General features: G+C 50.4%; 1 protein-coding gene and 1 long non-coding RNA gene across 7 annotated transcripts in view; one reads left to right on the forward strand and one right to left on the reverse strand.

The window, feature by feature from the left end:
- The first annotated feature begins 7,186 nt into the window (after positions 1-7,186).
- Positions 7,187-7,690, forward strand: LOC149984271 (uncharacterized). The gene is made up of 2 exons (XR_016491605.1): positions 7,187-7,266; positions 7,609-7,690. It is a non-coding gene; the product is annotated as an uncharacterized LOC149984271 (long non-coding RNA).
- A 672-nt stretch (positions 7,691-8,362) lies between these two features.
- Positions 8,363-22,877, reverse strand: part of LOC149984272 (uncharacterized) — a 73,596-nt gene continuing 59,081 nt past the window's right edge. For all 6 annotated transcript variants that reach the window (XM_090219491.1, XM_090219485.1, XM_090219482.1 and 3 more), the window contains one exon: positions 8,363-9,003. In XM_090219491.1, the coding sequence (XP_090075617.1) occupies positions 8,773-9,003 (231 nt within the window). In that variant the 3' untranslated portion in view covers positions 8,363-8,772. The remainder of the gene's footprint in view (positions 9,004-22,877) is intronic.

Raw genomic sequence — 22,877 nt, forward strand, 5'->3', positions numbered from 1 at the left:
CAATAGCAGCCCTGTAACGGTAAGGAGCCACTGAGCTGAACAACCTGATAGCCAATAGCAGCCCTGTAACGGTAAGGAGCTACTGAGCTGAACAACCTGATAGCCAATAGCAGCCCTGTAACGGTAAGAAGGTAAGAATAGCAAGACAAACATACAGACATATTGTAGATGTCTGACTCTGGCCACAGAAGGGAGGACTGTCGCTACTGGTAGGATAGTATCGTCATGGAGACAGCAAGTTATAAGTCCATAGACTGATGGGGAGAGAGGGAGACGGGACGCCCCCAGGTGGTGAAGGTAGGCAACAACACCTCCACTACGCTGATCCTCAACACCGGGGGCCCCACAAGGGTGCATGCTCACCCCCCCCCTCCCCCCCCCTGTACTCTCTGTTCACCCATGACTGGTTTGAAGACGACACAACAGTAGTAGGCCTGATTACCAACAACGACGAGACCGCCTACAGGGAGGAGGTGAGGGCACTGGGAGAGTGGTGCTAGAAAAATAACCTCTCCCTCAACGTCAACACAAAGAAGGATCTGACCGTGGAGTACAGGATGCAACAGAGAGAGCACGCCCCCCGTCCACATCACAGACAACCTGATATGGTCCAGCCACGCAGACAGTGTGGCAAAGAAGTCGCAACAGAGCCTCTTCAACCTCAGGAGGCTGAAGAAATTTGTCTTGGTCCCTAAGACCCTCACAAACGTCTACAGATGCACCATTGAGAGTGAATACCAGACCTGTGAATAGCAGTCCTGTGAATAGCAGTCCTGTGAATACCAGACCTGTGAATACCAGACCTGTGAATATCAGACCTGTGAATACCAGACCTGTGAATACCAGACCTGTGAATACCAGACCTGTGAATAGCAGTCCTGTGAATAGCAGTCCTGTGAATACCAGACCTGTGAACATCAGACCTGTGAATACCAGACCTGTGCATATCAGACCTGTGAATAGCAGTCCTGTGAATAGCAGTCCTGTGAATAGCAGACCTGTGAATAGCAGACCTGTGAATACCAGACCTGTGAATAGCAGACCTGTGAATAGCAGACCTGTGAATAGCAGACCTGTGAATAGCAGACCTGTGAATACGGACAATGAACACAATTGCATTTTATCGATGGCAAATTGAATGCACAGAGATACCGTGACGAGATCCTGAGGCCCCACTGTCGTGCCATTCATCCTCCTCCATCACCTCATGTTTCATTCCAGACTCTGGGACCCTATCCCAGTCGTTCCAGACTCTAGGACTCTGCCCAACCCCAGTCGTTCCAGACTCTAGGACTCTGCCCAACCCTAGTCGTTCCAGACTCTAGGACTCTGCTCTATCCCAGTCATTCCAGACTCTGGGACTCTGCCCAACCCCAGTCGTTCCAGACTCTAGGACTCTGCCCAACCCTAGTCGTTCCAGACTCTAGGACTCTGCTCTATCCCAGTCATTCCAGACTCTGGGACTCTGCCCTACCCTAGTCGTTCCAGACTCTAGGACTCTGCTCTATCCCAGTCATTCCAGACTCTGGGACTCTGCCCTACCCTAGTCGTTCCAGACTCTAGGACTCTGCTCTATCCCAGTCATTCCAGACTCTGGGACTCTGCCCTACCCTAGTCGTTCCAGACTCTAGGACTCTGCTCTATCCCAGTCATTCCAGACTATGGGACTTTGCCCTATCCCAGTCGTTCCAGACTCTGGGACTCTGCCCTATCCCAGTCCTTCCAGACTCTGGGACTCTGCCCTATCCCAGTCATTCCAGACTCTGGGACTCTGCCCTATCCCAGTCATTCCAGACTCTGGGACTCTGCCCTATCCCAGTCATTCCAGACTCTGGGACTCTGCCCTATCCCAGTCATTCCAGACTCTGGGACTCTGCCCTATCCCAGTCGTTCCAGACTCTAGGACTCTGCTCTATCCCAGTCATTCCAGACTATGGGACTTTGCCCTATCCCAGTCGTTCCAGACTCTGGGACTCTGCCCTATCCCAGTCCTTCCAGACTCTGGGACTCTGCCCTATCCCAGTCATTCCAGACTCTGGGACTCTGCCCTATCCCAGTCGTTCCAGACTCTGGGACTCTGCCCTATCCCAGTCGTTCCAGACTCTGGGACTCTGCCCTATCCCAGTCGTTCCAGACTCTAGGACTCTGCTCTATCCCAGTCGTTCCAGACTCTGGGACTCTGCCCTATCCCAGTCGTTCCAGACTCTAGGACTCTGCTCTATCCCAGTCGTTCCAGACTCTGGGACTCTGCCCTATCCCAGTCGTTCCAGACTCTAGGACTCTGCTCTATCCCAGTCGTTCCAGACTCTAGGACTCTGCTCTATCCCAGTCGTTCCAGACTCTGGGACTCTGCCCTATCCCAGTCGTTCCAGACTCTGGGACTCTGCCCAATCCCAGTCATTCCAGACTCTGGGACTCTGCCCTACCCCAGTCATTCCAGACTCTAGGACTCTGCCCTACCCCAGTCATTCCAGACTCTGCCCTATCCCAGTCATTCCAGAGTCTAGGACTCTGCCCTATCCCAGTCGTTCCAGACTCTGGGACTCTGCCCTATCCCAGTCATTCCAGACTATGGGACTTTGCCCTATCCCAGTCATTCCAGAGTCTAGGACTCTGCCTTATCCCAGTCATTCCAGACTCTAGGACTCTGCCCTATCCCAGTCGTTCCAGACTCTGGGACTCTGCCCTACCCCAGTCGTTCCAGACTCTAGGACTCTGCTCTACCTCCTACTGTACGGAACAAGAAGTCACCAGGGTCAACAACCACCTGGATACTGAGTGACAGGACAGCCTTGTGGTCTCCTCAGGCAGGCAGTGGCAATTTAGTTAAACCAATTGGCATGGAGTGAGTGATGACACTATGTCGTCTGCTTGTCTGATAGGTCAGTTCTATACATATTGTATATACAGCACATCTCCATATATGGACGTGAATAATGAACCAAGCCTTTTGATCAAAGAGGAACAGGTTGAATGGGTTTAGGCTTGATCATCTATCCCGCTGAGGAGGATGTTACCATGCAGTTTCTGTTAGAGGATGGAGTCCGTCTGAAATTACAGTCAGGCTAATGGAGAGAGGAGCGTGTGGCTCTGAGAGAGAGAGAGAAACACAGAGAGAGAGGGAGGGAGGGAGGGGGGGATGGAGGGAGGGAGGGAGGGGGGGATGGAGGGAGGGAGGGAGGGGGGGGTGGAGGGAGGGACGGAGGGGGGGGATGGAGGGAGGGAGGGGGGGGATGGAGGGAGGGAGGGAGGGGGAGGGAGGAGGGGGAGGGAGGGGGAGAGAGGCTGAGAGAGAGAAACAGAGGGAAGGAGTGAGGGAGACGGAAGAGGACAGGCCACTAAGTGATGCATCACCAGGTTGATACTCGGCTGTCTGCTGCAACACAGGAAGTCTGGGAATGTGCTGGAGTCAGCATGGTACTAAAACCTTCCTGAGATAAGACCCAGGACACACACACACACACACACACACACACACTCTCTCTTGCAGTTGAGTTGAATGTCAACGTGTCTGTTCAGTAGAATGTCTATTTCAGGGCAGGATGGATGGCAGGTTGGCAGATGCCACAGCCCTCAGTGGAACCCAAACCGCTGGGGCCCTAGGACTCCTAGAGAGAAGGGTCGGAGGTCAGGGTTCGGATGTCAGGGGTCGGAGGGCGGTGGGACACACACACACACGCTCGGGAACTTGTGGAGAGGACCTGTGGACCAGAGAACAGCTGTTTGAGAGGGAGTGCCCTAAACACCATAAAGATGCTGTCACAGCTGCTATAGTACAAGGTGTGTGTCTGTTCTTCGTGTGTGTGTGTGTGTGTCCGCTCTGTGTGTTTAGGAGACTGACTGTTGTTTGACAGGTAGTGTATGGAGCTAAATGTACCTACCCTACCATCTCTTTACCATGTCTATCTATATGTGACTGTCACTATGTAGAATGAAGATAGACAGCCCATGTCTGTCTGCCTGGTGGAGCTCTCCCCTGGGCCCATGTCTGTCTGCCTGGTGGAGCTCTCCCCTGGGCCCATGTCTGTCTGCCTGGTGGAGCTCTCCCCTGGGCCCATGTCTGTCTGCCTGGTGGAGCTCTCCCCTGGGCCCATGTCTGCCTGGTGGAGCTCTCCCCTGGGCCCATGTCTGTCTGCCTGGTGGAGCTCTCCCCTGGGCCCATGTCTGTCTGCCTGGTGGAGCTCTCCCCTGGGCCCATGTCTGTCTGCCTGGTGGAGCTCTCCCCTGGGCCCATGTCTGTCTGCCTGGTGGAGCTCTCCCCTGGGCCCATGTCTGTCTGTCACTATGCAGAATGAAGTCCAGGTTTGTTTACTGTTTTTACAGACTGACTGGGTACTTAGGCGAACACGTGAGCCCCCTCCCTCCCACGTCCCACCCAGACCCAGACTTAGAAACAGGAACCCATCCCAGGGAAGGAGAGGTCAGGACTGGGCTTCTATCACCAGACCCAGACCCAGGAACCCATCCCAGGGAAGGAGAAGTCAGGACTGGGCTTCTATCACCAGACTCAGACCCAGGAACCCATCCCAGGGAAGGAGAGGTCAGGACTGGGCTTCTATCACCAGACCCAGACCTAGGAACCCATCCCAGGGAAGGAGAGGTCAGGACTGGGCTTCTATCACCAGACCCAGAAACAGGAACCCATCCCAGGGAAGGAGAGGTCAGGACTGGGCTTCTATCACCAGACCCAGACACAGGAACCCATCCCAGGGAAGGAGAGGTCAGGACTGGGCTTCTATCACCAGACCCAGAAACAGGAACCCATCCCAGGGAAGGAGAGGTCAGGACTGGGCTTCTATCACCAGACCCAGTGGAGGGGTAGGATTTCAGGCACCGAGACATCGTGGCTAAACGCATGCTATTTCTATCAGCGCAGGGTGCCAAGTTTAGACAGCCTGGGCTCAGGTGTCTGTCCACCACCTGGGTTCAACTACTATTTGAAATCATTTCATTCAGCTTGCCTGGCTTAACGGACCAATAGGAAAAGGTGCCAAAACAATAAACCCCACACAGCTGGCTCTCTAGGAAGGCTAGAGAAAACACTCAAAAGGTATTTGAAAGATTTTAAGTAGTGTTTAACCCAGGTCTGCCCCCCCCCCCCCCCCCCCCCCCCGGCTCCAGGGAGCCGGGTCTGGTCCCCCACCCCCCAGGGAGCCGGGTCTGCCCCCCCCCCCCCCCCCCCCCCAGGGAGGGAGGGAGGGAGGGAATAGGGAATCTAGGCCTGCGTCCCAAACGGCTCCCTATTTCCTATATAGTGCACTACTTTTGATCAGGGCCCTGGAGTCCAAAGTCTTGTTTTAAAGTAGTGCACTTCATAGGGAATAAGGTATATGCTATTTGGGACGTAAATCAGCCCAGTCAACTCCTGAGTCCCTGGAGTAGACGGATGAAATCAACCCCCCCTTCAGAATGATGGATCAGCCCGGTCAACTCCTGAGTCCCTGGAGTAGACGGATGAAATCAACCCCCCCTTCAGAATGATGGATCAGCCCGGTCAACTCCTGAGTCCCTGGAGTAGACAGATGAAATCAACCCCCCCTTCAGAATGATGGATCAGCCCAGTCAACTCCTGAGTCCCTGGAGTAGACGGATGAAATCAACCCCCTCTTCAGAATGATGGATCAGCCCGGCAACTTGTGGGATAGTTGTCATCGCCATGGTAATCGCTCAAACGGGAAGAATGCAGATGATTGGCTGGGTGTCAAAGTGGATCAAATCAAATCAAATCTATATTGGTCACATGTTTATCAGATGTTATGGTGGGTGGAGAGACATGTTTATGTTCTCAGTTCCAACAACTCAGTAGTCTAAATACCTGACAATACAAAACATATTTATCAGATGTTATGGTGGGTGGAGAGAAATGTTTATGTTCTCAGTTCCAACAACTCAGTAGTCTAAATACCTGACAATACAAAACATATTTATCAGATGTTATGGTGGGTGTAGAGAAATGTTTATGTTCTCAGCTCCAACAACTCAGTAGTCTAAATACCTGACAATACAAAACATATTTATCAGATGTTATGGTGGGTGTAGAGAAATGTTTATGTTCTCAGCTTCAACAACTCAGTAGTCTAAATACCTGACAATACAAAACATATTTATCAGATGTTATGGTGGAGAGAAATGTTTATGTTCTCAGCTCCAACAACTCAGTAGTCTAAATACCTGACAATACAAAACATATTTATCAGATGTTATGGTGGAGAGAAATGTTTATGTTCTCAGCTCCAACAACTCAGTAGTCTAAATACCTGACAATACAAAACATATTTATCAGATGTTATGGTGGGTGTAGAGAAATGTTTATGTTCTCAGCTCCAACAACTCAGTAGTCTAAATACCTGAAAATACAAAACATATTTATCAGATGTTATGGTGGGTGTAGAGAAATGTTTATGTTCTCAGCTCCAACAACTCAGTAGTCTAAATACCTGACAATACAAAACATATTTATCAGATGTTATGGTGTAGAGAAATGTTTATGTTCTCAGCTCCAACAACTCAGTAGTCTAAATACCTGACAATACAAAACATATTTATCAGATGTTATGGTGTAGAGAAATGTTTATGTTCTCAGCTCCAACAACTCAGTAGTCTAAATACCTGACAATACAAAACATATTTATCAGATGTTATGGTGGGTGGAGAGACATGTTTATGTTCTCAGTTCCAACAACTCAGTAGTCTAAATACCTGACAATACAAAACATATTTATCAGATGTTATGGTGGGTGTAGAGAAATGTTTATGTTCTCAGCTCCAACAACTCAGTAGTCTAAATACCTGACAATACAAAACATATTTATCAGATGTTATGGTGGGTGGAGAGAAATGTTTATGTTCTCAGCTCCAACAACTCAGTAGTCTAAATACCTGAAAATACAAAACATATTTATCAGATGTTATGGTGGGTGTAGAGAAATGTTTATGTTCTCAGCTCCAACAACTCAGTAGTCTAAATACCTGACAATACAAAACATATTTATCAGATGTTATGGTGTAGAGAAATGTTTATGTTCTCAGTTCCAACAACTCAGTAGTCTAAATACCTGACAATACAAAACACACAACCCCCCCCCCAAATTGTTTTTAAAAACAGGATTTTTGAATATGAGAAGAATACACATTATTATTATTATTATAATATAAATTGTAATCCAGACGTATTAAGAAGTAGACGGTAAATATGTAGCTACATTTATTACACAAATTAAAAACAGCAAAGGCATCACGTTCATGATATAGACACGAGGTCACGAGGTCACCACCACATCGACTCAACAGACTGTAGTCAATAGGGCCGGGTAGGTAACCATCGGTTACAGAGACCACAAGGTCACGAGGTCACCACCACGTCGATTCAACAGACTGTGGTATTAGTCAATAGGGCCGGGTAGGTAACCATCGGTTACAGAGACCACGAGGTCACGAGGTCACCACCACGTCGATTCAACAGACTGTGGTATTAGTCAATAGGGCCGGGTAGGTAACCATCGGTTACAGAGACCACAAGGTCACGAGGTCACCACCACGTCGATTCAACAGACTGTGGTATTAGTCAATAGGGCCGGGTAGGTAACCATCGGTTACAGAGACCACGAGGTCACGAGGTCACCACCACATCGACTCAACAGACTGTAGTCAATAGGACCGGGTAGGTAACCATCGGTTACAGAGACCACGAGGTCACGACCACGTCGATTCAACAGACTGTGGTATTAGTCAATACGGCCGGGTAGGTAACCATCGGTTACAGAGACCACGAGGTCACGACCACGTCGATTCAACAGACTGTGGTATTAGTCAATAGGGCCGGGTAGGTAACCATCGGTTACAGAGACCACCAGTAGAAAGGGTTTGTTGTCCATTTCATCAAGTTAAAAATAAAATTTAAAAATATATTTAAAAAAAAGGGGTCATTCTGCTATTAGTAAAGTGTTTTTTTTGTATGAACTGCAGATTGCCCCTTTAAGCATGGCCCCCCCCAACAAACAGGAAGCGCTAACACACAAGGAGCTAGTCGGCTATCCTGCCCGACAACAGCCGGCGATGTCCAATCAAATAAAAGCATAGAAACTCATCAGTCCTTTTTTTTTTTTATAGAGAGAAGAGAAGCTGTAGACGACACCTTTGGTAAATATGAAGAAACAGGCCCGTTTTATGTAATCCATCTGATATCAGAAAGGTAAAGAATAACGAACATTTATTCTGTAATACTGTAATTATTATGCAACATGTCAAGTTAAAGAGAGTACGTGAAATGAAAGGCGTTGAATATATTAGCCTCCTAAATGGCACCCTATTCCCTATTTAGTGCACTACTTTTGACCAAAAAACACCCTATGGCACTATGGGCTCTGGTCTAAAATAGTGCGCACTATATAGGGAATAGGGTGCCATTTGGGATGCACATTAAGCCACAGAGGTACAGTCAGCATTGGGGATCCTGGAGTTGCTATAGTAGAATACATGAAACGTCTCCTCCGCTAGTCGATGAGATTACATTCTGAAGATGATCGGTGAACCAACTCCACGTTGGTCCACAGCTGAAGCTCTTGGATCGTCTGATTGGTTGTAGAAGTAACCGTCTTGGTACGTATAGAGGCGGTGGAGGAAAAGGCCCCCCCCCATCCCCCCCCAACCCCCCCCCCCCCCACCCGACTCGTACCTTCGATGTGAAGGAATCAAGGAAGGATGTCAGAAATGTCAGAGTACGTATAGTAACGAAAGGCATCTTATTGGTTCAGACACAGGGTCAGCTGGGGGTCAGATGATGACTGTCTCCGTGTGATAGGCTGAGTAGGAGAATGAGGTGTGTTTGTGGGCGGAGCCGGAAGAGGGCTGGTTTATAGGGGTGGAGGAGGAGGAGGTGGAGGAGGAGGAAGAGGTGGAGGGGGAACAACTAGCCCAGCGTGACGGGGGGCGGCGGTTGGCTGGACAGGCCGGACGAGAGAAATTCTTCTGGACTGATGAGGAGCTGGAAGATACTTTACACTCCTGAGGGAAGAGAGAAAGAGAGAAATAGAGAGAGAGAGAGGGAGAGACAGAGCGAGAGAGAGGGGGAGAGACAGAGCGAGAGAGAGGGGGAGAGACAGAGCGAGAGAGAGCGCGAGAGCGGGGGAGAGAGAGACAGAAGGGGAGAGACAAAAAGAGAGAGAGAGAAGGGGGAGAGAAAACAAGAGAGGGGGAAAGACAGAAAGAGAGAGAGAGAGAGAGAGAGAGAGAGAGAGGGGGAGAGAGAGAAAGGGGGAGAGAGAAAGGGGGAGAGAGAGAGGGAGAGAGAGAGAGGGAGAGAGAGAGAGAGGGGGAGAGAGAGAGAGGGGGGGAGAGAGAGAGAGAGAGGGGGAAAGACAAAGAGAGAGCGAGAGAGAGGGGGAGAGAGAGACAGAAGGGGAGAGACAAGAAGGGGGAGAGAGAACGAGAGAGGGAGAGACAGAGAGAGAGGGGGAGAGCATGAGAGAGAAAGAGAATTAACAAACATTCCTCACTCCAATCAGCCATAAAAACATTATTTTGAGCAGGAACAGTAGGCTACATTTCTCCAGGTCATCTGCAGTCCTCGGCCATCGACTCTATTTCACTTCAGAACAACATTTGAGTTGGAATACTTTCCATATGATCTCCTACCTTCGTCCTCTGTAGCCCCCTTGAGCACCTAACTCTACTTCTTGGCTACTGTCAGTCTGTTGCATAGAGACGGGATACTGAGAAAGTGATACTTAATAATAATAATAATAATAATAATAATGATGTAACCTTTATATATCTAGGGAAAGTCAGTTTAAGAATTAAATCTTTATTTACAATGACGGCCTACACCGGGGCCAAAACCCGGACGACGCTGGGCCAATTGTGCCTCGCCCTACGGGACTCCCAATCACGGCCGGTTGTGATACAGCCTGGGATTCGAACCAGGGTCTGTAGTGACACCTCTAGCACTGAGATACAGTGCATTAGACCTCTGAACCAGGGTCTGTAGTGACACCTCTAACACTGAGATGCAGTGCATTAGACCGCTGAACCAGGGTCTGTAGTGACACCTCTAACACTGAGATGCAGGGCATTAGACCGCTGAACCAGGGTCTGTAGTGACACCTCTAGCACTGAGATACAGTGTCTCAGACCACTGAACCAGGGTCTGTAGTGACCCCTCTAGCACTGAGATACAGTGCCAGACCACTGAACCAGGGTCTGTAGTGACACCTCTAGCACTGAGATACAGTGTCTCAGACCACTGAACCAGGGTCTGTAGTGACCCCTCTAGCACTGAGATACAGTGCCAGACCACTGAACCAGGGTCTGTAGTGACACCTCTAGCACTGAGATACAGTGTCTTAGACCGCTGAACCAAGGTCTGTAGTGACCCCTCTAGCACTGAGATGCAGTGTCTCAGACCACTGAACCAGGGTCTGTAGTGACCCCTCTAGCACTGAGATGCAGTGTCTCAGACCACTGAACCAGGGTCTGTAGTGACACCTCTAGCACTGAGATACAGTGCATTAGACCTCTGAACCAGGGTCTGTAGTGACACCTCTAACACTGAGATGCAGTGCATTAGACCGCTGAACCAGGGTCTGTAGTGACACCTCTAACACTGAGATGCAGTGCATTAGACCACTGAACCAGGGTCTGTAGTGACCCCCTCTAGCACTGAGATGCAGTGTCTCAGACCGATTGATTCCCGGGCCCTAAGATAGTCAACCTTTCAGTGCAAGGTTGAGCTAAATCAGGGTCACACAGAGAGAGAGAGAGAGATTCTCGGTTGTCTTAAAACAAAAGCCTACTTTGAAACAGAAGGATCCCCCTCATACACATGGTTCTGGGTTTAAAGGAAGAAGACACCACTACTGTGTCCGTTTGCATCCCAATATTACACTTTATATAATCATTATATTTAAATTGATCTTTTATTGACATGATGTAACAATGTACATGTTGTCAAAGCTTAACTTTATTTACATTATTAAGATAATAAGAATCAAATGGTCACCGGGACAACAGTAACAACAACAACCAAGGGTCGAAACAACCAGACATTCAACAACAACAACAAGTATACAGTAGAGGACATGTGCAGGTTGATTGGTCTGTCAGACACTGTCTCTCATCCTATAGCAGGCAGCAATGTAGTGGTCTGCCAACCCACAGCTCTCTCATCCTATAGCAGGCAGCAATGTAGTGGTCTGTCAACCCACAGCTCTCTCATCTCTCTCATCCTATAGCAGGCAGCAATGTAGTGGTCTGCCAACCCACAGCTCTCTCATCTCCCTCATCCTATAGCAGGCAGCAATGTAGTGGTCTGCCAACCCACAGCTCTCTCATCTCCCTCATCCTATAGCAGGCAGCAATGTAGTGGTCTGCCAACCCACAGCTCTCTCATCCTATAGCAGGCAGCAATGTAGTGGTCTGTCAACCCACAGCTCTCTCATCTCTCTCATCATATAGCAGGCAGCAATGTAGTGGTCTGCCAACCCACAGCTCTCTCATCTCCCTCATCCTATAGCAGGCAGCAATGTAGTGGTCTGCCAACCCACAGCTCTCTCATCTCCCTCATCCTATAGCAGGCAGCAATGTAGTGGTCTGCCAACCCACAGCTCTCTCATCCTATAGCAGGCAGAAATGTAGTGGTCTGTCAGACACTGTCCCTCATCCTATAGCAGGCAGCAATGTAGTGGTCTGTCAACCCACAGCTCTCTCATCCTATAGCAGGCAGCAATGTAGTGGTCTGTCAGACACTGTCTCTCATCCTATAGCAGGCAGCAATGTAGTGGTCTGCCAACCCACAGCTCTCTCATCTCTCTCATCATATAGCAGGCAGCAATGTAGTGGTCTGCCAACCCACAGCTCTCTCATCTCTCTCATCATATAGCAGGCAGCAATGTAGTGGTCTGCCAACCCACAGCTCTCTCATCTCCCTCATCATATAGCAGGCAGCAATGTAGTGGTCTGCCAACCCACAGCTCTCTCATCTCCCTCATCATATAGCAGGCAGCAATGTAGTGGTCTGCCAACCCACAGCTCTCTCATCCTATAGCAGGCAGCAATGTAGTGGTCTGTCAGACACTGTCCCTCATCATATAACAGGCAGCAATGTAGTGGTCTGCCAACCCACAGCTCTCTCATCGTATAGCAAGCAGCAATGTAGTGGTCTGCCAACCCACAGCTCTCTCATCTCTCTCATCATATAGCAGGCAGCAATGTAGTGGTCTGCCAACCCACAGCTCTCTCATCGTATAGCAGGCAGCAATGTAGTGGTCTGCCAACCCACAGCTCCCTCATCGTATGGCAGGCAGCAATGTAGTGGTCTGCCAACCCACAGCTCTCTCATCGTATAGCAGGCAGCAATGTAGTGGTCTGCCAACCCACAGCTCTCTCATCTCCCTCATCATATAGCAGGCAGCAATGTAGTGGTCTGCCAACCCACAGCTCTCTCATCTCCCTCATCATATAGCAGGCAGTAATGTAGTGGTCTGCCAACCCACAGCTCTCTCATCATATAGCAGGCAGCAATGTAGTGGTCTGCCAACCCACAGCTCTCTCATCATATAGCAGGCAGCAATGTAATGGTCTGCCAACCCACAGCTCTCTCATCGTATAGCAGGCAGCAATGTAGTGGTCTGTCAACCCACAGCTCCCTCATCGTATGGCAGGCAGCAATGTAGTGGTCTGCCACCCCACAGCTCTCTCATCTCCCTCATCATATAGCAGGCAGTAATGTAGTGGTCTGCCAACCCACAGCTCTCTCATCGTATACCAGGCAGCAATGTAGTGGTCTGTCAACCCACAGCTCTCTCATCGTATGGCAGGCAGCAATGTAGTGGTCTGTCAACCCACAGCTCTCTCATCATATACCAGGCAGTAATGTAGTGGTCTGTCAACCCACAGCTCTCTCATCGTATACCAGGCAGCAATGTAGTGGTCTGCCACCCCACAGCTCTCTCATCTCTCTCATCATTTAGCAGGCAGCAATGTAGTGGTCTGCCAACCCACAGCTCTCTCATCATATAGCAGGCAGCAATGTAGTGGTCTGCCAACCCACAGCTCTCTCATCTCCCTCATCATATAGCAGGCAGCAATGTAGTGGTCTGCCAACCCACAGCTCTCTCATCATATAGCAGGCAGTAATGTAGTGGTCTGCCAACCCACAGCTCTCTCATCTCTCTCATCATATAGCAGGCAGCAATGTAGTGGTCTGCCAACCCATAGCTCTCTCATCTCCCTCATCATATAGCAGGCAGTAATGTAGTGGTCTGCCAACCCACAGCTCTCTCATCATATAGCAGGCAGCAATGTAGTGGTCTGCCAACCCACAGCTCTCTCATCATATAGCAGGCAGCAATGTAATGGTCTGCCAACCCACAGCTCTCTCATCGTATAGCAGGCAGCAATGTAGTGGTCTGTCAACCCACAGCTCCCTCATCGTATGGCAGGCAGCAATGTAGTGGTCTGCCACCCCACAGCTCTCTCATCTCCCTCATCATATAGCAGGCAGTAATGTAGTGGTCTGCCAACCCACAGCTCTCTCATCGTATACCAGGCAGCAATGTAGTGGTCTGTCAACCCACAGCTCTCTCATCGTATGGCAGGCAGCAATGTAGTGGTCTGTCAACCCACAGCTCTCTCATCATATACCAGGCAGTAATGTAGTGGTCTGTCAACCCACAGCTCTCTCATCGTATACCAGGCAGCAATGTAGTGGTCTGCCACCCCACAGCTCTCTCATCTCTCTCATCATTTAGCAGGCAGCAATGTAGTGGTCTGCCAACCCACAGCTCTCTCATCATATAGCAGGCAGCAATGTAGTGGTCTGCCAACCCACAGCTCTCTCATCTCCCTCATCAATTAGCAGGCAGCAATGTAGTGGTCTGCCAACCCACAGCTCTCTCATCATATAGCAGGCAGTAATGTCGTGGTCTGCCAACCCACAGCTCTCTCATCTCTCTCATCATATAGCAGGCAGCAATGTAGTGGTCTGCCAACCCATAGCTCTCTCATCTCCCTCATCATTTAGCAGGCAGCAATGTAGTGGTCTGCCAACCCACAGCTCTCTCATCTCCCTCATCATATAGCAGGCAGCAATGTAGTGGTCTGCCAACCCACAGCTCTCTCATCATATAGCAGGCAGCAATGTAGTGGTCTGCCAACCCACAGCTCTCTCATCATATAGCAGGCAGCAATGTAGTGGTCTGCCAACCCACAGCTCTCGCATCTCTCTCATCGTATACCAGGCAGTAATGTAGTGGTCTGCCAACCCACAGCTCTCTCATCATATACCAGGCAGTAATGTAGTGGTCTGCCAACCCACAGCTCTCTCATCTCCCTCATCATATAGCAGGCAGTAATGTAGTGGTCTGCCAACCCACAGCTCTCTCATCATATAGCAGGCAGCAATGTAGTGGTCTGCCAACACACAACTCTCTCATCTCCCTCATCATATAGCAGGCAGTAATGTAGTGGTCTGCCAACCCACAGCTCTCTCATCTCCCTCATCATATAGCAGGCAGTAATGTAGTGGTCTGCCAACCCACAGCTCTCTCATCGTATGGCAGGCAGCAATGTAGTGGTCTGTCAACCCACAGCTCTCTCATCGTATACCAGGCAGCAATGTAGTGGTCTGCCACCCCACAGCTCTCTCATCTCTATCATCGTATAGCAGGCAGCAATGTAGTGGTCTGCCAACCCACAGCTCTCTCATCTCTCTCATCATTTAGCAGGCAGCAATGTAGTGGTCTGCCAACCCACAGCTCTCTCATCATATAGCAGGCAGCAATGTAGTGGTCTGCCAACCCACAGCTCTCTCATCTCCCTCATCATATAGCAGGCAGCAATGTAGTGGTCTGCCAAACCACAGCTCTCTCATCTCTCTCATCATATAGCAGGCAGTAATGTAGTGGTCTGCCAACCCACAGCTCTCTCATCTCTCTCATCATATAGCAGGCAGCAATGTAGTGGTCTGCCAACCCATAGCTCTCTCATCTCCCTCATCATTTAGCAGGCAGCAATGTAGTGGTCTGCCAACCCACAGCTCTCTCATCTCCCTCATCATATAGCAGGCAGCAATGTAGTGGTCTGCCAACCCACAGCTCTCTCATCATATAGCAGGCAGCAATGTAGTGGTCTGCCAACCCACAGCTCTCTCATCATATAGCAGGCAGCAATGTAGTGGTCTGCCAACCCACAGCTCTCGCATCTCTCTCATCGTATACCAGGCAGTAATGTAGTGGTCTGCCAACCCACAGCTCTCTCATCATATACCAGGCAGTAATGTAGTGGTCTGCCAACCCACAGCTCTCTCATCTCCCTCATCATATAGCAAGCAGTAATGTAGTGGTCTGCCAACCCACAGCTCTCTCATCATATAGCAGGCAGCAATGTAGTGGTCTGCCAACCCACAGCTCTCTCATCTCCCTCATCATATAGCAGGCAGTAATGTAGTGGTCTGCCAACCCACAGCTCTCTCATCTCCCTCATCATATAGCAGGCAGCAATGTAGTGGTCTGCCAACCCACAGCTCTCTCATCTCCCTCATCATATAGCAGGCAGCAATGTAGTGGTCTGCCAACCCACAGCTCTCTCATCTCCCTCATCGTATACCAGGCAGTAATGTAGTGGTCTGCCAACCCACAGCTCTCTCATCATATACCAGGCAGTAATGTAGTGGTCTGCCAACCCACAGCTCTCTCATCTCCCTCATCATATAGCAGGCAGCAATGTAGTGGTCTGCCAACCCACAGCTCTCTCATCATATAGCAGGCAGCAATGTAGTGGTCTGCCAACCCACAGCTCTCTCATCGTATAGCAGGCAGTAATGTAGTGGTCTGCCAACCCACAGCTCTCTCATCGTATAGCAGGCAGCAATGTAGTGGTCTGCCAACCCACAGCTCTCTCATCTCCCTCATCATATAGCAGGCAGTAATGTAGTGGTCTGCCAACCCACAGCTCTCTCATCGTATAGCAGGCAGCAATGTAGTGGTCTGCCAACCCACAGCTCTCTCATCATATACCAGGCAGTAATGTAGTGGTCTGCCAACCCACAGCTCTCTCATCTCCCTCATCGTATAGCAGGCAGCAGTGTAGTGGTCTGCCAACCCACAGCTCTCTCATCTCCCTCATCGTATAGCAGGCAGCAGTGTAGTGGTCTGCCAACCCACAGCTCTCTCATCATATAGCAGGCAGCAATGTAGTGGTCTGCCAACCCACAGCTCTCTCATCTCCCTCATCATATACCAGGCAGTAATGTAGTGGTCTGCCAACCCACAGCTCTCTCATCTCCCTCATCATATAGCAGGCAGCAATGTAGTGGTCTGCCAACCCACAGCTCTCTCATCTCCCTCATCGTATAGCAGGCAGCAATGTAGTGGTCTGCCAACCCACAGCTCTCTCATCTCCCTCATCGTATAGCAGGCAGCAATGTAGTGGTCTGCCAACCCACAGCTCTCTCATCATATAGCAGGAAGCAATGTAGTGGTCTGCCAACCCACAGCTCTCTCATCTCCCTCATCATATAGCAGGCAGTAATGTAGTGGTCTGCCAACCCACAGCTCTCTCATCTCCCTCATCATATAGCAGGCAGCAATGTAGTGGTCTGCCAACCCACAGCTCTCTCATCTCCCTCATCATATAGCAGGCAGCAATGTAGTGGTCTGCCAACCCACAGCTCTCTCATCTCCCTCATCGTATACCAGGCAGTAATGTAGTGGTCTGCCAACCCACAGCTCTCTCATCATATACCAGGCAGTAATGTAGTGGTCTGCCAACCCACAGCTCTCTCATCATATAGCAGGCAGCAATGTAGTGGTCTGCCAACCCACAGCTCTCTCATCGTATAGCAGGCAGTAATGTAGTGGTCTGCCAACCCACATCTCCCTCATCGTATAGCAGGCAGCAATGTAGTGGTCTGCCAACCCACAGCTCTCTCATCGTATAGCAGGCAGCAATGTAGTGGTCTGCCAACCCACAGCTCTCTCATCATATACCAGGCAGTAATGTAGTGGTCTGCCAACCCACAGCTCTCTCATCTCCCTCATCGTATAGCAGGCAGCAGTGTAGTGGTCTGCCAACCCACAGCTCTCTCATCTCCCTCATCGTATAGCAGGCAGCAGTGTAGTGGTCTGCCAACCCACAGCTCTCTCATCATATAGCAGGCAGCAATGTAGTGGTCTGCCAACCCACAGCTCTCTCATCTCCCTCATCATATACCAGGCAGTAATGTAGTGGTCTGCCAACCCACAGCTCTCTCATCTCCCTCATCATATAGCAGGCAGCAATGTAGTGGTCTGCCAACCCACAGCTCTCTCATCTCCCTCATCGTATAGCAGGCAGCAATGTAGTGGTCTGCCAACCCACAGCTCTCTCATCTCCCTCATCGTATAGCAGGCAGCAATGTAGTGGTCTGCCAACCCACAGCTCTCTCATCATATAGCAGGAAGCAATGTAGTGGTCTGCCAACCCACAGCTCTCTCATCGTATAGCAGGCAGCAATGTAGTGGTCTGTCAACCCACAGCTCTCTCATCATATAGCAGGCAGCAATGTAGTGGTCTGCCAACCCACAGCTCTCATCTCCCTCATCATATAGCAGGCAGCAATGTAGTGGTCTGCCAACCCACAGCTCTCTCATCTCCCTCATCATATAGCAGGCAGCAATGTAGTGGTCTGCCAACCCACAGCTCTCTCATCATATAGCAGGCAGCAATGTAGTGGTCTGCCAACCCACAGCTCTCTCATCATATAGCAGGCAGCAATGTAGTGGTCTGCCAACCCACAGCTCTCTCATCATATAGCAGGCAGTAATGTAGTGGCCTGCCAACCCACAGCTCTCTCATCTCTCTCATCATATAGCAGGCAGCAATGTAGTGGTCTGCCAACCCACAGCTCTCTCATCTCCCTCATCATATAGCAGGCAGCAATGTAGCGGTCTGTCAACCCACAGCTCTCTCATCATATAGCAGGCAGCAATGTAGTGGTCTGCCAACCCACAGCTCTCTCATCTCTCTCATCATATAGCAGGCAGCAATGTAGTGGTCTGCCAACCCACAGCTCTCTCATCTCCCTCATCATATAGCAGGCAGCAATGTAGTGGTCTGCCAACCCACAGCTCTCTCATCTCCCTCATCATATAGCAGGCAGCAATGTAGTGGTCTGCCAACCCACAGCTCTCTCATCTCCCTCATCATATAGCAGGCAGCAATGTAGTGGTCTGCCAACCCACAGCTCTCTCATCTCCCTCATCATATAGCAGGCAGCAATGTAGTGGTCTGCCAACCCACAGCTCCCTCATCTCTCTCATCATATAGCAGGCAGCAATGTAGTGGTCTGTCAACCCACAGCTCTCTCATCGTATAGCAGGCAGCAATGTAGTGGTCTGCCAACCCACAGCTCTCTCATCATATAGCAGGCAGCAATGTAGTGGTCTGCCAACCCACAGCTCTCTCATCTCTCTCATCATATAGCAGGCAGCAATGTAGTGGTCTGTCAACCCACAGCTCTCTCATCTCTCTCATCATATAGCAGGCAGCAATGTAGTGGTCTGCCAACCCACAGCTCTCTCATCTCCCTCATCATATAGCAGGCAGTAATGTAGTGGTCTGCCAACCCACAGCTCTCTCATCGTATAGCAGGCAGCAATGTAGTGGTCTGTCAACCCACAGCTCTCTCATCGTATAGCAGGCAGCAATGTAGTGGTCTGCCAACCCACAGCTCCCTCATCTCTCTCATCATATAGCAGGCAGCAATGTAGTGGTCTGTCAACCCACAGCTCTCTCATTGTATAGCAGGCAGCAATGTAGTGGTCTGCCAACCCACAGCTCTCTCATCTCCCTCATCATATAGCAGGCAGCAATGTAGTGGTCTGCCAACCCACAGCTCTCTCATCATATAGCAGGCAGTAATGTAGTGGTCTGTCAACCCACAGCTCTCTCATCATATAGCAGGCAGCAATGTAGTGGCCTGCCAACCCACAGCTCTCTCATCTCCCTCATCGTATAGCAGGCAGCAATGTAGTGGTCTGCCAACCCACAGCTCTCTCATCTCCCTCATCATATAGCAGGCAGCAATGTAGTGGTCTGCCAACCCACAGCTCTCTCATCATATACCAGGCAGCAATGTAGTGGTCTGCCAACCCACAGCTCTCTCATGTCCCTCATCATATAGCAGGCAGTAATGTAGTGGTCTGCCAACCCACAGCTCTCTCATCTCCCTCATCATATAGCAGGCAGTAATGTAGTGGTCTGCCAACCCACAGCTCCCTCATCTCCCTCATCATATAGCAGGCAGCAATGTAGTGGTCTGCCAACCCACAGCTCTCTCATCTCCCTCATCATATAGCAGGCAGTAATGTAGTGGTCTGCCAACCCACAGCTCTCTCATCATATAGCAGGCAGCAATGTAGTGGTCTGCCAACCCACAGCTCTCTCATCTCCCTCATCATATAGCAGGCAGTAATGTAGTGGTCTGCCAACCCACAGCTCTCTCATCTCCATCATCATATAGCAGGCAGTAATGTAGTGGTCTGCCAACCCACAGCTCTCTCATCTCTCTCATCATATAGCAGGCAGCAATGTAGTGGTCTGCCAACCCACAGCTCTCTCATCTCCCTCATCATATAGCAGGCAGTAATGTAGTGGTCTGCCAACCCACAGCTCTCTCATCATATACCAGGCAGTAATGTAGTGGTCTGCCAACCCACAGCTCCCTCATCTCCCTCATCATATAGCAGGCAGCAATGTAGTGGTCTGCCAACCCACAGCTCTCTCATCTCCCTCATCATATAGCAGGCAGTAATGTAGTGGTCTGCCAACCCACAGCTCTCTCATCATATAGCAGGCAGCAATGTAGTGGTCTGCCAACCCACAGCTCTCTCATCGTATACCAGGCAGTAATGTAGTGGTCTGCCAACCCACAGCTCCCTCATCTCCCTCATCATATAGCAGGCAGCAATGTAGTGGTCTGCCAACCCACAGCTCTCTCATCTCCCTCATCATATAGCAGGCAGTAATGTAGTGGTCTGCCAACCCACAGCTCTCTCATCATATAGCAGGCAGCAATGTAGTGGTCTGCCAACCCACAGCTCTCTCATCGTATAGCAGGCAGCAATGTAGTGGTCTGCCAACCCACAGCTCTCTCATCTCCCTCATCATATAGCAGGCAGTAATGTAGTGGTCTGTCAACCCACAGCTCTCTCATCCTATAGCAGGCAGCAATGTAGTGCTCTGCCAACCCACAGCTCTCTCATCTCCCTCATCCTATAGCAGGCAGCAATGTAGTGGTCTGCCAACCCACAGCTCTCTCATCTCCCTCATCATATAGCAGGCAGCAATGTAGTGGTCTGCCAACCCACAGCTCTCTCATCTCCCTCATCGTATGGCAGGCAGCAATGTAGTGGTCTGCCAACCCACAGCTCTCTCATCTCCCTCATCCTATAGCAGGCAGCAATGTAGTGGTCTGCCAACCCACAGCTCTCTCATCATATAGCAGGCAGCAATGTAGTGGTCTGCCAACCCACAGCTCTCTCATCTCTCTCATCATATAGCAGGCAGCAATGTAGTGGTCTGCCAACCCACAGCTCTCTCATCTCCCTCATCCTATAGCAGGCAGCAATGTAGTGGTCTGCCAACCCACAGCTCTCTCATCATATAGCAGGCAGCAATGTAGTGGTCTGCCAACCCACAGCTCTCTCATCTCCCTCATCATATAGCAGGCAGCAATGTAGTGGTCTGCCAACCCACAGCTCTCTCATCTCCCTCATCATATAGCAGGCAGCAATGTAGTGGTCTGCCAACCCACAGCTCTCTCATCATATAGCAGGCAGCAGTGTAGTGGTCTGCCAACCCACAGCTCTCTCATCTCCCTCATCGTATAGCAGGCAGCAATGTAGTGGTCTGCCAACCCACAGCTCTCTCATCTCCCTCATCGTATAGCAGGCAGCAATGTAGTGGTCTGCCAACCCACAGCTCTCTCATCTCCCTCATCGTATGGCAGGCAGCAATGTAGTGGTCTGCCAACCCACAGCTCTCTCATCATATAGCAGGCAGTAATGTAGTGGTCTGCCAACCCACAGCTCTCTCATCTCCCTCATCGTATGGCAGGCAGCAATGTAGTGGTCTGCCAACCCACAGCTCTCTCATCATATAGCAGGCAGTAATGTAGTGGTCTGCCAACCCACAGCTCTCTCATCATATAGCAGGCAGCAATGTAGTGGTCTGCCAACCCACAGCTCTCTCATCTCCCTCATTGTCATGTACTGTCATGTTGTCTTGTCTCTGTCCTTTCCCTTCACCCTGTCTCCCTCTGCTGGTCGTGTTAGGTTACCTTTTCTCCCCCGCTTTCCCCCAGCTGTCCCTTGTCTCCTCTAACTACCCATTCACCCCGTTCCCCACCTGTTCCCTTTTTCCCTCTGATTAGGTCCCTATATCTCTCTCTGTTTCTGCTCCTGTCCTTGTCGGATTCTTGTTTGTTTGTGTCATTCATGCCTGAACCAGACTGCCGTCATGTTTGCTGTAACCTTGTCCTGTCCTGTCGGAATCTGCCGGTCCATCTGAGCCTACCTATGTTTGGTAATTAAAGAAGCTCTGTTTAAGTTGATTCGCTTTTGGGTCCTCATTCACTCTCCATAACAGAAGAATCCGACCCCATAACAGAAGAATCCGACCAAGAATGGACCCAGCGACTTCGGATCCTCTCCACTCAGCCGTCGGGATCCAGGGAGCGATGCTAGGCAGACACGAGCAGGAAGTGTCTGCTGCTCGACATGCCGTTGAGACCCTGGCCACCCAAGTCTCCAACCTCACAGAACAGGTTCACCATCTCTGCCTCGATCCACCGGCCACTTCCAGGGCTTTCGAATCTCCGGAGCCCAGAATCAATAACCCGCCGTGTTACTCTGGGGAGCCCACTGAATGCCGCTCGTTCCTCACCCAGTGTGATATTGTGTTTTCTCTCCAGCCCAACACTTACTCCAGGAGCACTGCTCGTGTCGCCTACGTCATATCTCTCCTTATTGGACGGGCTCGTGAGTGGGGCACGGCAATCTGGGAGGCAAGGGCTGAGTGTACTAACCAGTATCAAGACTTTAAGGAGGAGATGATACGGGTTTTTGATCGATCTGTTTTTGGGGAGGAGGCTTCCAGGGCCCTGTCTTCCCTATGTCAAGGCAATCGATCCATAACAGACTACTCTATTGAGTTTCGCACTCTTGCTGTCTCCAGTGGCTGGAACGAGCCGGCCTTGCTCGCTCGTCTTCTGGAGGGTTTCCGCGCAGAGGTAAAGGATGAGATTCTCTCCCGGGAGGTTCCTTCCAGCGTGGATTCCTTGATTGAACTCGCTATTCGCATTGAGCGACGGGTTGATCTTCGTCACCGAGCTCGTGGAAAGGAGCTCGCGCTCTCCGTCGCCTCCCTCTCCGCATCACTACCATCTTCCTCTGCCGGCTCGGGTGCTGAGCCCATGCAGCTGGGAGGTATCCGCATCTCGACTAAGGAGAGGGAACGGAGAATCACCAACCGCCTCTGTCTCTATTGCGGTTCCGCTGGTCATTTTGTCACTTCATGTCCAGTAAAAGGCCAGAGCTCGTCAGTAAGCGGAGGGCTACTGGTGAGCGCTACTACTCCTGTCTCTCCTTCAAGATCCTGCACTACCTTGTCGGTCCATCTACGCTGGACCGGTTCGTCAGCTTCCTGCAGTGCCTTAATAGACTCTGGGGCGGAGGGCTGTTTTATGGACGAGACCTGGGCTCGGGAACATGACATTCCTCTCAGACAGTTAAAGGAGCCCACGGCCTTGTTCGCCCTGGATGGTAGTCCTCTCCCCAGGATTCAGCGTGAGACGCTACCTTTAACCCTCACTGTTTCTGGTAATCATAGTGAAACCATTTCTT

This window comes from Oncorhynchus mykiss, chromosome 3, assembly GCF_057628025.1.
Source record: "Oncorhynchus mykiss isolate SJ-2025 chromosome 3, ASM5762802v1, whole genome shotgun sequence".
NCBI classification, from domain to species: domain Eukaryota; kingdom Metazoa; phylum Chordata; class Actinopteri; order Salmoniformes; family Salmonidae; genus Oncorhynchus; species Oncorhynchus mykiss.